Source organism: Pelodiscus sinensis, chromosome 18, assembly GCF_052426305.1.
Source record: "Pelodiscus sinensis isolate ZL-2025 chromosome 18, ASM5242630v1, whole genome shotgun sequence".
NCBI lineage: Eukaryota > Metazoa > Chordata > Testudines > Trionychidae > Pelodiscus > Pelodiscus sinensis.
In genome coordinates, this window is record NC_143069.1 from 34,599,371 (window position 1) to 34,615,445 (window position 16,075).

At 71.5% G+C, this 16,075-nt stretch overlaps 1 protein-coding gene across 1 annotated transcript in view; it reads right to left on the reverse strand.

Moving 5' to 3' along the window:
- The window catches only part of ITIH6 (inter-alpha-trypsin inhibitor heavy chain family member 6), a 50,958-nt gene extending 35,406 nt beyond the window's left edge, over positions 1–15,552 (reverse strand). Inside the window, exons 1-6 of the mRNA XM_075918466.2 lie at positions 15,320–15,552; positions 13,260–13,414; positions 10,689–10,799; positions 10,015–10,262; positions 8,425–8,594; positions 4,908–5,024 (exon numbers count right to left, since the gene is read on the reverse strand). Coding sequence (XP_075774581.2) covers positions 4,908–5,024; positions 8,425–8,594; positions 10,015–10,262; positions 10,689–10,799; positions 13,260–13,414; positions 15,320–15,412 — 894 coding nt within the window. The 5' untranslated portion in view covers positions 15,413–15,552. The remainder of the gene's footprint in view (positions 1–4,907; positions 5,025–8,424; positions 8,595–10,014; positions 10,263–10,688; positions 10,800–13,259; positions 13,415–15,319) is intronic.
- Between the last annotated feature and the right edge of the window lie 523 nt (positions 15,553–16,075).

A 16,075-nucleotide genomic window follows, 5' to 3' on the forward strand; every position in this document is an offset into this window, starting at 1 on the left:
GACATTGCGAGGGCCCCACAAGTCTCCCCGTCCCCGGTAGCAGGGGGCAGACAGGGCCGGGTGGCTGTGACATTGCGAGGGCCCCACAAGTCTCCCCGTCCCCGGTAGCAGGGGGCAGACAGGGCCGGCTGGCTGTGACATTGCGAGGGCCCCACAAGTCTCCCCGTCCCCGGTAGCAGGGGGCAGACAGGGCCGGGTGGCTGTGACATTGCGAGGGCCCCACAAGTCTCCCCGTCCCCGGTAGCAGGGGGCAGACAGGGCCGGCTGGCTGTGACATTGCGAGGGCACCACAAGTCTCCCCGTCCCCGGTAGCAGGGGGCAGACAGGGCCGGCTGGCTGTGACATTGCGAGGGCCCCACAAGTCTCCCCGTCCCCGGTAGCAGGGGGCAGACAGGGCCGGGTGGCTGTGACATTGCGAGGGCCCCGCAGGTCTCCCCGTCCCCGGTAGCAGGGGGCAGACAGGGCCGGGTGGCTGTGACATTGCGAGGGCCCCACAAGTCTCCCCGTCCCCGGTAGCAGGGGGCAGACAGGGCCGGCTGGCTGTGACATTGCGAGGGCCCCACAAGTCTCCCCGTCCCCGGTAGCAGCGGGCAGACAGGGCCGGGTGGCTGTGACATTGCGAGGGCCCCACAAGTCTCCCCGTCCCCGGTAGCAGGGGGCAGACAGGGCCGGCTGGCTGTGACATTGCGAGGGCCCCACAAGTCTCCCCGTCCCCGGTAGCAGGGGGCAGACAGGGCCGGGTGGCTGTGACATTGCGAGGGCACCACAAGTCTCCCCGTCCCCGGTAGCAGGGGGCAGACAGGGCCGGCTGGCTGTGACATTGCGAGGGCCCCACAAGTCTCCCCGTCCCCGGTAGCAGGGGGCAGACAGGGCCGGGTGGCTGTGACATTGCGAGGGCACCACAAGTCTCCCCGTCCCCGGTAGCAGGGGGCAGACAGGGCCGGCTGGCTGTGACATTGCGAGGGCCCCACAAGTCTCCCCGTCCCCGGTAACAGGGGGCAGACAGGGCCGGCTGGCTGTGACATTGCGAGGGCCCCACAAGTCTCCCCGTCCCCGGTAGCAGGGGGCAGACAGGGCCGGGTGGCTGTGACATTGCGAGGGCACCACAAGTCTCCCCGTCCCCGGTAGCAGGGGGCAGACAGGGCCGGGTGGCTGTGACATTGCGAGGGCCCCACAAGTCTCCCCGTCCCCGGTAGCAGGGGGCAGACAGGGCCGGGTGGCTGTGACATTGCGAGGGCCCCACAAGTCTCCCCGTCCCCGGTAGCAGCGGGCAGACAGGGCCGGCTGGCTGTGACATTGCGAGGGCACCACAAGTCTCCCCGTCCCCGGTAGCAGCGGGCAGACAGGGCCGGCTGGCTGTGACATTGCGAGGGCACCACAAGTCTCCCCGTCCCCGGTAGCAGGGGGCAGACAGGGCCGGCTGGCTGTGACATTGCGAGGGCCCCACAAGTCTCCCCGTCCCCGGTAGCAGCGGGCAGACAGGGCCGGCTGGCTGTGACATTGCGAGGGCACCACAAGTCTCCCCGTCCCCGGTAGCAGCGGGCAGACAGGGCCGGCTGGCTGTGACATTGCGAGGGCACCACAAGTCTCCCCGTCCCCGGTAGCAGGGGGCAGACAGGGCCGGCTGGCTGTGACATTGCGAGGGCCCCACAAGTCTCCCCGTCCCCGGTAGCAGCGGGCAGACAGGGCCGGCTGGCTGTGACATTGCGAGGGCACCACAAGTCTCCCCGTCCCCGGTAGCAGGGGGCAGACAGGGCCGGCTGGCTGTGACATTGCGAGGGCCCCACAAGCCTCTCCGTCCCCGGTAGCAGGGGGCAGACAGGGCCGGCTGGCTGTGACATTGCGAGGGCCCCACAAGTCTCCCCGTCCCCGGTAGCAGGGGGCAGACAGGGCCGGGTGGCTGTGACATTGCGAGGGCCCCACAAGTCTCCCCGTCCCCGGTAGCAGGGGGCAGACAGGGCCGGGTGGCTGTGACATTGCGAGGGCCCCACAAGTCTCCCCGTCCCCGGTAACAGGGGGCAGACAGGGCCGGCTGGCTGTGACATTGCGAGGGCCCCACAAGTCTCCCCGTCCCCGGTAGCAGCGGGCAGACAGGGCCGGGTGGCTGTGACATTGCGAGGGCCCCACAAGTCTCCCCGTCCCCGGTAGCAGGGGGCAGACAGGGCCGGCTGGCTGTGACATTGCGAGGGCCCCACAAGTCTCCCCGTCCCCGGTAGCAGGGGGCAGACAGGGCCGGGTGGCTGTGACATTGCGAGGGCCCCACAAGTCTCCCCGTCCCCGGTAGCAGCGGGCAGACAGGGCCGGCTGGCTGTGACATTGCGAGGGCCCCACAAGTCTCCCCGTCCCCGGTAGCAGGGGGCAGACAGGGCCGGCTGGCTGTGACATTGCGAGGGCCCCACAAGTCTCCCCGTCCCCGGTAGCAGGGGGCAGACAGGGCCGGCTGGCTGTGACATTGCGAGGGCCCCACAAGTCTCCCCGTCCCCGGTAGCAGGGGGCAGACAGGGCCGGGTGGCTGTGACATTGCGAGGGCCCCACAAGTCTCCCCGTCCCCGGTAGCAGGGGGCAGACAGGGCCGGCTGGCTGTGACATTGCGAGGGCACCACAAGTCTCCCCGTCCCCGGTAGCAGGGGGCAGACAGGGCCGGCTGGCTGTGACATTGCGAGGGCCCCACAAGTCTCCCCGTCCCCGGTAGCAGGGGGCAGACAGGGCCGGGTGGCTGTGACATTGCGAGGGCACCACAAGTCTCCCCGTCCCCGGTAGCAGGGGGCAGACAGGGCCGGCTGGCTGTGACATTGCGAGGGCCCCACAAGTCTCCCCGTCCCCGGTAGCAGGGGGCAGACAGGGCCGGGTGGCTGTGACATTGCGAGGGCACCACAAGTCTCCCCGTCCCCGGTAGCAGGGGGCAGACAGGGCCGGCTGGCTGTGACATTGCGAGGGCCCCACAAGTCTCCCCGTCCCCGGTAACAGGGGGCAGACAGGGCCGGCTGGCTGTGACATTGCGAGGGCCCCACAAGTCTCCCCGTCCCCGGTAGCAGGGGGCAGACAGGGCCGGCTGGCTGTGACATTGCGAGGGCCCCACAGGTCTCCCCGTCCCCGGTAGCAGGGGGCAGACAGGGCCGGGTGGCTGTGACATTGCGAGGGCCCCACAAGTCTCCCCGTCCCCGGTAGCAGGGGGCAGACAGGGCCGGCTGGCTGTGACATTGCGAGGGCCCCACAAGTCTCCCCGTCCCCGGTAGCAGGGGGCAGACAGGGCCGGGTGGCTGTGACATTGCGAGGGCCCCGCAGGTCTCCCCGTCCCCGGTAGCAGGGGGCAGACAGGGCCGGCTGGCTGTGACATTGCGAGGGCCCCACAAGTCTCCCCGTCCCCGGTAGCAGGGGGCAGACAGGGCCGGCTGGCTGTGACATTGCGAGGGCCCCACAAGTCTCTCCGTCCCCGGTAGCAGGGGGCAGACAGGGCCGGCTGGCTGTGACATTGCGAGGGCCCCACAAGTCTCCCCGTCCCCGGTAGCAGGGGGCAGACAGGGCCGGGTGGCTGTGACATTGCGAGGGCCCCACAAGTCTCCCCGTCCCCGGTAGCAGGGGGCAGACAGGGCCGGGTGGCTGTGACATTGCGAGGGCCCCACAAGTCTCCCCGTCCCCGGTAGCAGGGGGCAGACAGGGCCGGCTGGCTGTGACATTGCGAGGGCCCCACAAGTCTCCCCGTCCCCGGTAGCAGGGGGCAGACAGGGCCGGGTGGCTGTGACATTGCGAGGGCCCCACAAGTCTCCCCGTCCCCGGTAGCAGGGGGCAGACAGGGCCGGGTGGCTGTGACATTGCGAGGGCCCCGCAGGTCTCCCCGTCCCCGGTAGCAGGGGGCAGACAGGGCCGGCTGGCTGTGACATTGCGAGGGCCCCGCAGGTCTCCCCGTCCCCGGTAGCAGGGGGCAGACAGGGCCGGCTGGCTGTGACATTGCGAGGGCCCCACAAGTCTCCCCGTCCCCGGTAGCAGGGGGCAGACAGGGCCGGGTGGCTGTGACATTGCGAGGGCCCCACAAGTCTCCCCGTCCCCGGTAGCAGGGGGCAGACAGGGCCGGCTGGCTGTGACATTGCGAGTTGACGTTTCTCCGTCACCACAAGGAGACGTCGGATGCTCCGGGGGCTTGTCTGGCCTCCTCGCCGCCGCCGCAACTGGCCAAATTCAGCCGCCTCTCCCGCGAGCTGCCCCACGCCGCCCGGCCCCTCTGCCCCACGCTCCCGTTCCTCCGAGTCCGACCACTCCCGGGCCGCGTGGCGCAGGCCCCGGCGATCCAGCTCCTCCTGGTCTCACGCAGGCCAGAGACCTGCCCCCCGTCCTTCCGGGTACCAAGACTGGCCAGCAAGCGCCGCCCCGGTACAGCGACTCCCTTCCCACCGACACCCGGGCCCGCTCGGGATCAGCCCCGCTCCCCCACCAGGCCTTCTCGCACCCCACACAGCTTGCGCCACACGTGGGGAGGCCCCGGCCCTGCCCGCCCCCAGCCAGGCGTGGGGCTCAGCTGGCGGGAGCACGGGGGGGGGCTGGGGTAGCAGGGACACAGCGGAGAACAGATGCGGCAGCACCGGCACCAGAAGCCACCCCCGAAACCAGAGCCCTGCTCCCCCTGCCCCCCAAAGCAGGGCCTTGCCCTCCTGTCCCCCAAGCCAGGGCCCCCCAAAGCAGGGCCTTGCCCCCCCTGCCTTCCAAGCCAAGGCCCTGCCCCCTCCCTGCCCCCCAAGCCAGCCCAGCTTGGGGCGGGGGGTGCAGCGTGGCATGAGTGGACAGTATCTAACTAGACGATGGCTGCTGCCGCCTCGGGCCTGGGGGAGCTGCTGTTCGCAGGGGCGGGTGCTTCCAAATCCACCCCCCAGCCGCCTCCTCTGCCCTCACCCGCCTGCCCCCCGGCCTCTCACCTGCCTGATCTTGGTGCCGTGCATGGAGCCGCTGACGTCGATGACGAACACCACGTCCTTGGGCACGGGGGGCAGCGCCCGGGGCGCGAAGTAGTGGGCGAAGTAGCCGTTGTAGATCTGCCGGGGGGCGCAGGGCCAAAGGGGTGAGGTGGGAGGGCTGCCCTGGGCGGGGTGGGGGCCGGGAGAGCCCATGGGTGGGACAGTGGGGGGGGTTGCCTGGGCATCCGCCTGTCCCGGCGTGTCGGGGCCCCCGCCCTGCGCCCACCCGCAGCCAGAGGGGACTCTCCACCGGCAGACGGAGCATCGGGTCGACCCAGGGCAGGCAGCCTCATTCCTGGGGGGGAGGGCTCCCGGGCCCCTCCCCCCCCTTCCTCCTAGCCCCGCCCCGACTGACCCCCCCCGTCTGCCCTTTGACCCTGGCCAGGGGTTGGGATCGTGGGGTCGGGCCCAACACCCCTGGGGTGAGTCGCCGGGAACGCCACCTAACCCGTGGCACAGAGCCAAGCCGGCACCCCCGCGACGCCACGCCAGCCCCTCCCTTCTCCCGGCCACCAGCGCCCCTACCTGCACGTCCCCCGCCACGTAACCCGGCCAGCACAGAGCCAAGCCGGCACCCCCGCGACGCCACGCCAGCCCCTCCCGCCTCCCGGCCACCAGCGCCCCTACCTGCACGTCCCCCGCCACCTAACCCGTGGCACAGAGCCAAGCCGGCACCCCCGCGACGCCACGCCAGCCCCTCCCTTCTCCCGGCCACCAGCGCCCCTACCTGCACGTCCCCCGCCACGTAACCCGGCCAGCACAGAGCCAAGCCGGCACCCCCGCGACGCCACGCCAGCCCCTCCCGCCTCCCGGCCACCAGCGCCCCTACCTGCACGTCCCCCGCCACGTAACCCGGCCAGCACAGAGCCAAGCCGGCACCCCCGCGACGCCACGCCAGCCCCTCCCGCCTCCCGGCCACCGCGCCCCTACCTGCACGTCCCCCGCCACGTAACCCGGCCAGCACAGAGCCAAGCCGGCACCCCCGCGACGCCACGCCAGCCCCTCCCTCCTCCCGGCCACCGCGCCCCTACCTGCACGTCCCCCGCCACGTAACCCAGCCAGCACAGAGCCAAGCCGGCACCCCCGCGACGCCACGCCAGCCCCTCCCGCCTCCCGGCCATCAGCGCCCCTACCTGCACGTCCTCCGCCACGTAACCCGGCCAGCACAGAGCCAAGCCGGCACCCCCGCGACGCCACGCCAGCCCCTCCCGCCTCCCGGCCACCAGCGCCCCTACCTGCACATCCCCCACCACGTAACCCGGCCAGCACAGAGCCAAGCCGGCACCCCCGCGACGCCACGCCAGCCCCTCCCGCCTCCCGGCCACCAGCGCCCCTACCTGCACGTCCCCCGCCACGTAACCCGGCCAGCACAGAGCCAAGCCGGCACCCCCGCGACGCCACGCCAGCCCCTCCCTCCTCCCGGCCACCAGCGCCCCTACCTGCACGTCCCCCGCCACGTAACCCGGCCAGCACAGAGCCAAGCCGGCACCCCCGCGACGCCACGCCAGCCCCTCCCGCCTCCCGGCCACCAGCGCCCCTACCTGCACGTCCCCCGCCACGTAACCCGGCCAGCACAGAGCCAAGCCGGCACCCCCGCGACGCCACGCCAGCCCCTCCCTCCTCCCGGCCACCAGCGCCCCTACCTGCACGTCCCCCGCCACGTAACCCGGCCAGCACAGAGCCAAGCCGGCACCCCCGCGACGCCACGCCAGCCCCTCCCTTCTCCCGGCCACCAGCGCCCCTACCTGCACGTCCCCCGCCACGTAACCCGGCCAGCACAGAGCCAAGCCGGCACCCCCGCGACGCCACGCCAGCCCCTCCCGCCTCCCGGCCACCAGCGCCCCTACCTGCACGTCCCCCGCCACGTAACCCGGCCAGCACAGAGCCAAGCCGGCACCCCCGCGACGCCACGCCAGCCCCTCCCGCCTCCCGGCCATCAGCGCCCCTACCTGCACGTCCCCCGCCACGTAACCCGGCCAGCACAGAGCCAAGCCGGCACCCCCGCGACGCCACGCCAGCCCCTCCCTCCTCCCGGCCACCAGCGCCCCTACCTGCACGTCCTCCGCCACGTAACCCGGCCAGCACAGAGCCAAGCCGGCACCCCCGCGACGCCACGCCAGCCCCTCCCGCCTCCCGGCCATCAGCGCCCCTACCTGCACGTCCCCCGCCACGTAACCCGGCCAGCACAGAGCCAAGCCGGCACCCCCGCGACGCCACGCCAGCCCCTCCCTCCTCCCGGCCACCAGCGCCCCTACCTGCACGTCCCCCGCCACGTAACCCGGCCAGCACAGAGCCAAGCCGGCACCCCCGCGACGCCACGCCAGCCCCTCCCGCCTCCCGGCCACCAGCGCCCCTACCTGCACATCCCCCACCACGTAACCCGGCCAGCACAGAGCCAAGCCGGCACCCCCGCGATGCCACGCCAGCCCCTCCCGCCTCCCGGCCACCAGTGCCCCTACCTGCACGTCCCCCGCCACGTAACCCGGCCAGCACAGAGCCAAGCCGGCACCCCCACGACGCCACGCCAGCCCCTCCCGCCTCCCGGCCACCAGCGCCCCTACCTGCACGTCCCCCGCCACGTAACCCGGCCAGCACAGAGCCAAGCCGGCACCCCCGCGACGCCACGCCAGCCCCTCCCGCCTCCCGGCCATCAGCGCCCCTACCTGCACGTCCCCCGCCACGTAACCCGGCCAGCACAGAGCCAAGCCGGCACCCCCGCGACGCCACGCCAGCCCCTCCCCCCTCCCGGCCACCAGCGCCCCTACCTGCACGTCCTCCGCCACGTAACCCGGCCAGCACAGAGCCAAGCCGGCACCCCCGCGACGCCACGCCAGCCCCCCCCCCCTCCCGGCCACCAGCGCCCCTACCTGCACGTCCTCCGCCACGTAACCCGGCCAGCACAGAGCCAAGCCGGCACCCCCGCGACGCCACGCCAGCCCCTCCCGCCTCCCGGCCACCAGCGCCCCTACCTGCACATCCCCCACCACGTAACCCGGCCAGCACAGAGCCAAGCCGGCACCCCCGCGACGCCACGCCAGCCCCTCCCGCCTCCCGGCCACCAGCGCCCCTACCTGCACATCCCCCACCACGTAACCCGGCCAGCACAGAGCCAAGCCGGCACCCCCGCGACGCCACGCCAGCCCCTCCCGCCTCCCGGCCACCAGCGCCCCTACCTGCACGTCCCCCGCCACGTAACCCGGCCAGCACAGAGCCAAGCCGGCACCCCCGCGACGCCACGCCAGCCCCTCCCGCCTCCCGGCCACCGCGCCCCTACCTGCACGTCCCCCGCCACGTAACCCGGCCAGCACAGAGCCAAGCCGGCACCCCCGCGACGCCACGCCAGCCCCTCCCTCCTCCCGGCCACCAGCGCCCCTACCTGCACGTCCCCCGCCACGTAACCCGGCCAGCACAGAGCCAAGCCGGCACCCCCGCGACGCCACGCCAGCCCCTCCCGCCTCCCGGCCACCAGCGCCCCTACCTGCACGTCCCCCGCCACGTCCGGCATGGCCACGTCGTACTGAACCACGAAGTCCCCCAGGATGCCGGAGCTGGAGAACGCCGCCTGCTCCTGCGGGCTCGGGCGGAAGACCACCCAGGCGCAGTGGCTCCCCTTCTCCACCCTGGTGGAGGGCGGCGCGCCGGCAGCCCCTGCAGAGACGCCCCCCCGTCAGGGTACGAGACAGAGCCCTCCCGGCAGACTCCTGCCACCCCCTTTCTCAGCGCCCGGGAAGGAACCCGGGAATCGGCGGCCCGGGGAGCGGGACGGAAGGAAGGAGCCGGGGCGCGGAGCCAGAGGGACCCGACTGAACAGCGTGCGTGGCAGCCTGGCTGCAGGGGGACGGGCATGCGGGGCACCAGCTGGGGCAGCGCCCTACGGCGACTCGGGGCACCCGCTGCCAGGGTAGACGGGAGCCTGAAGAGCTCATGGGACGCGGGGGTGTCACCTGGGCGTCAAGGGGGCTTTCTCCCCGATGGGGCCCGGGCGTGGCGGCCGCCGCTGGCAGCCTGCACCCCACACGGCAGGAGGGCGGCGATGGTTGGGGAGGGCCCGCGAAGAGCCGCGAGAGCCGGCTCAGACCCAGCCTGCGAGCGGAAGCGTCCGGCGGGCCGGCGGCTCACGCCGCAGAGAAGGGCTCCAAGGACAAGGCCCAAACGCTGAGCAGGGGCTCTGGGCCCAGCCGCGGGAGGGTAACCCCAGGGTTGGCAGCTGCCGCTAGGCGGCCCAGAAAGGAGGAACAGGGCTGGGCCAGCGCTGACGCACAGGCGGGCCGAGCAGATGCCCACGGAGACCCCTCCGGCTGACGCTGACTGGGCAGCTTGTGTCCCGGGGGGTGCCTACAGGAAACTCTTGGGAGATGCCGGGTAACAAGGCCCGGCCGCGGGGAGACGCCGGAGTAACAAGTCCCGGCCGCGGGGAGACACCGGAGTAACAAGGCCCGGCCGCGGGGAGACGCCGGAGTAACAAGGCCCGGCCGTGGCGAGACGCCGGAGTAACAAGGCCCGGCTGTGGCGAGACGCCGGAGTAACAAGGCCCGGCCGTGGCGAGACGCCGGAGTAACAAGTCCCGGCCGCGGGGAGACGCCGGAGTAACAAGGCCCGGCCGTGGCGAGACGCCGGAGTAACAAGGCCCGGCCGTGGCGAGACGCCGGAGTAACAAGGCCCGGCCGTGGCGAGACGCCGGAGTAACAAGGCCCGGCCGTGGTGAGACGCCGGAGTAACAAGGCCCGGCCGCGGGGAGACGCCGGAGTAACAAGGCCCGGCCGTGGCGAGACGCCGGAGTAACAAGGCCCGGCCGTGGCGAGACGCCGGAGTAACAAGGCCCGGCCGTGGCGAGACGCCGGAGTAACAAGGCCCGGCCGTGGTGAGACGCCGGAGTAACAAGGCCCGGCCGCGGGGAGACGCCGGAGTAACAAGGCCCGGCCGTGGCGAGACGCCGGAGTAACAAGGCCCGGCCGTGGCGAGACGCCGGAGTAACAAGGCCCGGCCGTGGCGAGACGCCGGAGTAACAAGGCCCGGCCGTGGCGAGACGCCGGAGTAACAAGGCCCAGCCGTGGCGAGGGCCGGGTACCTCGCACGGCGTTGGTGAGCAGGCGGCTGGTGCGGAGCGGCAGCACGTGGAGGTGGTCGATGCCGGTGCGCTCCGAGATGCTCACCACCACGGTGAGGTTCTCCACCACCTGCTGGGGGCGCACGCTCACGGCGTGCTGGTACTTCCCCATGTGCCGCTGCAGCAGCTCCTCGTAGCTCAGCTCGAAGGACACCTGGCTGCCGGCCGCCACGCTGGCAGAGACCCGGAACTTCTCCATCTCCCGGTCCCTGGGGGCACCGCCAGCCATGAACCCGGGGTCCAGCCCCCAGCCCCACGCTCTACCCACTAGCCCCCACTGCCCTCCCAGAGCAGGGATGGAACCCAGGGTCCAGCCCCACGGCCCCTCGCTCTACCCACTAGCCCCCACTGCCCTCCCAGAGCAGGGATGGAACCCAGGGTCCAGCCCCACGGCCCCTCGCTCTACCCACTAGCCCCCACTCCCCTCCCAGAGCAGGGATGGAACCCAGGGTCCAGCCCCCAGCCCCACGCTCTACCCACTAGCCCCCACTCCCCTCCCAGAGCAGGGATGGAACCTGGGGTCCAGCCCCACGGCCCCACGCTCTACCCACTAGCCCCCACTGCCCTCCCAGAACCAGGAGTCCTGGCTCCCAACCCGCCCCCCCCACTCTAACCACTAGGTGCCAGGGTCTCACCTCGTGCCAACGTGAGCCGCTGTCCTGCCCTGTCTCCGGGCCTCATCGTACATCTTCTTGGCTTGCTGCTTCTCTTTCACCTCCGCCACGTAGAGCTGGTTGTTGATGGTTCTAGGGTGGAGGAGAGAGGGGCTGTGGGAGATGGCCCCGCGCCCCTCCCCTGAAAGGAGCAGACACAGTGTGGGGGGGGTCTCCTTGATTAGAGCTGGTTCTGGGGACCCCCCAGTCCCACGCCCCCTCCACCCCCCCGTCCCCACCCGCACACCCTTCCACCCACTGCCCCGTCCCCACCCGCACACCCTTCCACCCACTGCCCCGTCCCCACCCGCACACCCCTTCATCCACCGCCCATCCCCACCCGCACACCCCTTCATCCACCACCCGTCCCCACCCGCACACCCCTTCATCCACCGCCCATCCCCACCCGCACACCCCTTCATCCACCCACCGCCCCATCCCCACCCGCACACCCCTTCATCCACCGCCCATCCCCACCCGCACACCCCTTCACCCACCGCCCCGTCCCCACCCGCACACCCCTTCATCCACCCACCCACCCATCCCCACCCGCACACCCCTTCATCCACCCACCCACCCGTCCCCACCCGCACACCCCTTCATCCACCCACCCACCCGTCCCCACCCGCACACCCCTTCATCCACCCACCCACCCATCCCCACCCGCACACCCCTCCACCCACCCACCCGTCCCCACCCGCACACCCCTTCATCCACCGCCCATCCCCACCCGCACACCCCTTCATCCACCGCCCATCCCCACCCGCACACCCCTTCATCCACCGCCCATCCCCACCCGCACACCCCTTCATCCACCACCCGTCCCCACCCGCACACCCCTCCACCCACCGCCCATCCCCACCCGCACACCCCTTCATCCACCGCCCATCCCCACCCACACACCCCTTCATCCACCACCCGTCCCCACCCGCACACCCCTCCACCCACCGCCCCGTCCCCACCCGCACACCCCTTCATCCACCGCCCATCCCCACCCGCACACCCCTTCATCCACCCACCGCCCCATCCCCACCCGTACACCCCTTCATCCACCGCCCATCCCCACCCGCACACCCCTTCATCCACCGCCCATCCCCACCCGCACACCCCTTCATCCACCCACCGCCCCATCCCCACCCGCACACCCCTTCATCCACCGCCCATCCCCACCCGCACACCCCTTCATCCACCCACCCACCCATCCCCACCCGCACACCCCTTCATCCACCCACCCACCCGTCTCCACCCGCACACCCCTTCATCCACCACCCATCCCCACCCGCACACCCCTTCATCCACCCACCCACCCATCCCCACCCGCACACCCCTTCATCCACCCACCCACCCGTCTCCACCCGCACACCCCTCCACCCACCCACCCGTCCCCACCCGCACACCCCTCCACCCACCGCCCCGTCCCCACCCGCACACCCCTTCATCCACCGCCCATCCCCACCCGCACACCCCTTCATCCACCGCCCATCCCCACCCGCACACCCCTTCATCCACCCACCCACCCATCCCCACCCGCACACCCCTTCATCCACCCACCCACCCATCCCCACCCGCACACCCCTTCATCCACCCACCCCCCCGTCCCCACCCGCACACCCCTCCACCCACCACCCCGTCCCCACCCGCACACCCCTTCATCCACCCACCCACCCATCCCCACCCGCACACCCCTCCACCCACCGCCCCGTCCCCACCCGCACACCCCTCCACCCACCGCCCCGTCCCCACCCGCACACCCCTTCATCCACCCACCCACCCGTCCCCACCCGCACACCCCTCCACCCACCGCCCCGTCCCCACCCGCACACCCCTCCACCCACCGCCCCGTCCCCACCCGCACACCCCTTCATCCACCACCCATCCCCACCCACACACCCCTTCATCCACCCACCCACCCATCCCCACCCGCACACCCCTTCATCCACCCACCCACCCGTCTCCACCCGCACACCCCTCCACCCACCCACCCGTCCCCACCCGCACACCCCTCCACCCACCCACCCGTCCCCACCAGCACACCCCTCCACCCACTGCCCAGCCCCCTCCACCCACCCGTCCCCACCCGCACACCGCTCCATCTACCCACCCATCCCCACCCGCACACCCCTCCATCCACCGCCCAGCCCTCCACCCACACGTCCCCACCCACACACCCCTCCACCCACCTGCCCATCCCTCCACCCACCTGTCCCCACCTGCACACCCCTCCACCCACCCACCCACCCGTCCCCACCCGCACACCCCTCCACCCACCTGCCCATCCCTCCACCCACCTGTCCCCACCTGCACACCCCTCCACCCACCGCCCAGCCCTCCACCCACCCGTCTGCACCCCGACCCACCTGTCCCCACCTGCACACCCCTCCATCTCCCTTCCCACAATCCCACCTGTCCCCCCTTCGTGACTACCTCACCCCCTCTCTCCTGTCCCCATCATCCCTCCCCCAGCGTCCCACACTCTTCAATCTCGCTGGCTCTGGGCCCCCCCGGTCCCCCCGTGCTCCCCCAGGTCCCGGCGCAGGCCCGGCCCGCTCGCACATGCTGAAGTTGGAGATGAAGGCGGCCGCGGGCAGGTCCAGGTCGAAGACGGCCTCCTTGGGCCCGGCATGCGCGTTGCTCAGGACGGCCCGGACGCAGGTGGTGGCGTAGCGGGACACGATGGTGGAGCGCACCGAGAAGCTGCGCATGCTGAGCTGGGGACACAAGCGGGATGTCTGCCCTGCGGCCCCTCCCCCGGCCTGTGGCTCATGGGGGGGCCGGGCCAGAGCCGCCTAGACCCCCGTGTCCCTAGGAGACGGCCCTTCCCGCGCGGATCCCCCTTTCCTAGCGGCTCCCAACCCGCCCAGTCCTCATCCTCCCCTGCCCCGGCCCTGCCTGTGCCTGGAGCCCACTGCGGAGGGGACCCTGTCTCCTGGGAGCCCCGCTCCGTTACAGTGGAGATCCAGCGCCTCTGCCCGTAGTGTCACAGGGGCCAGACCCAGCCCGGCTCCATCGCCCACACCGCCACTGGAGTCAGACCCCAGCCCGGCTCCATCGCCCATAGGGCCACTGGAGTCAGACCCCAGCCCGGCTCCATCGCCCACACCGCCACTGGAGTCAGACCCCAGCCCGGCTCCATCGCCCATAGGGCCACTGGAGTCAGACCCCAGCCCGGCTCCATCGCCCACACCGCCACTGGAGTCAGACCCCAGCCCGGCTCCATCGCCCATAGGGCCACTGGAGTCAGACCCCAGCCCGGCTCCATCGCCCACACCGCCACTGGAGTCAGACCCCAGCCCGGCTCCATCGCCCACACCGCCACTGGAGTCAGACCCCAGCCCGGCTCCATTGCCCACACCGCCACTGGAATCAGACCCCAGCCCGGCTCCATCGCCCACACCGCCACTGGAGTCAGACCCCAGCCCGGCTCCATCGCCCACACCGCCACTGGAGTCAGACCCCAGCCCGGCTCCATCGCCCACACCGCCACTGGACTCAGACCCCAACCCGTCTCCATCACCCATAGGGCCACTGGAGTCAGACCCCAACCCGGCTCCATCGCCCATAGGGCCACTGGAGTCAGTGGGGCCAGACCCCAACCCGGCTCCATCGCCCATAGGGCCACTGGAGTCAGACCCCAGCCCGGCTCCATCGCCCACACCGCCACTGGAGTCAGACCCCAGCCCGGCTCCATCGCCCATAGGGCCACTGGAGTCAGTGGGGCCAGACCCCAGCCCAACTCCATCGCCCTTAACGCCATTGGAATCATAGAATCCTAGAGCACTAGGACTGGAAGGGACCTCGAGAGTCATGGAGTCCAGTCCCCTGCCCCCATGGCAGGACCCAGCACTGTCTAGCCCATCCCTGCTAGACATTTCTCTAACCTGCTCTTCAATGTCTCCGGAGATGGGGATTCCACAACCTCCCCGGGCAATGGATCCCAGTGTTTGGCCCCCCTGACAGGCAGGATGTTTTTCCTAATGTCCAACCTAAACGTCCCTCGCTGCAGTTTAAGCCCCTTGCTCCTTGTCGTGTCCTCAGAGGCCAGGGGAACAAGTTTTCTCCCTCCCTGGAGTCCGTGAGGCCAGACCCCAGCCGGGCTCCAGCGTCCGTAGCGCCACTGGGGTCAGCGGGCGAGCGGCACAGCCCTACACCCCGGTAGAGCAGCGTGGTTTGCGGGTTTCTCTCTGCCCGTGCTCCACAGGCCCAGGAGCAGTGCCGGAGCTCCGGAGGGGTTGAGCAGGGTTAGCTTTGTGCTGCACTGGGTGCCAGACAGACCGGAAGACCTTTCAGCCTAGAGACAGGCCACCCCGGCGACCCAGCCCCACTGGACCCGCAGCTGTTGGCTGGCGAGGAGATGGGATCCCTGTGGTTAGAGGGAAGCAGCGGGGCAGACTCAGCTGCGACCACTCTGTGAGGGGAGCGGGGTCTAGTGGTTAGTGCTGGGAGCTGGGACACCTGGGTCCTCTCCCCAGTTCTGCGGGGGGAGCTGGGAGAGCGAGGGGCCGCTGCAGTCTGGAGGTGGCAAACAGGGCCCAGCCCCCCGGGTGTCACGTCTCCTGCTGCGGCCACGAGCCCCCAGACCGTAGCGAGGGGAGTGGAAAAGCCCTGAGCCTCACCTCCGGAGTCCGGGGCTGCCCGGGGCTGGACAGAGGCCCCAGGCACAGCAGGAGGGCGAAGGAAGGGAGCAGCAGCTGTCTCAGCCGTGGCATGGTGCGTCCCCGCGGCTCTGCCGAGGAGACCCAGCCTGAGAGCCCTTCTTAAAGGTCCCTGGGCTTACCCCGCACCTCTCAATGTAGCATTCATGCGGACACAAGCCCCGATTGTCCGCCCCTCGGCGGCTGGAGGGAGGCCAGGCCTCCGCGCTCCCCTCCGCAAGGCGAAATGCAAACAACGTGCTCAGGAGAGCCCGGCCCCGGGTTGAAAAGGGAAAGACGCAAAGCGGAGGGCGTCTGCCAGCAGGTCAGCAGAGCCCGGGCGCCCACGGGCAGGTCAGTGGGAAAGGAACGCCCCGGCCCCTGGCTGGGTCATCGCCGCGCTCTCAACCCGGCCGGCTCTAGGGCTGCAGGTGCAGTGGCTCCCCGCATCGAGCTGGGTTTCACAGCGGGCGCAGCGCTGGGATCCGCGAGGGGGATCTTCCCACGGGCCGGAAAGCCCTGGTGTGCACAGATCCCGGCCTGGGGCAGGGTGGGCCTGGCTCTTCCAGGGGGATGGGGCACAGATCCCAGCCCCGTCCAGCCCGGGGCAGGGTGAGCCTGGCTCTTCCAGGGGAGTGGGGCACAGATCCAGTCCCCGTCCGGCTCGGGGCAGGGTGAGCCTGGCTCTTCCAGGGGAGTGGGGCACAGATCCCAGCCCCGTCCAGCCCGGGGCAGGGT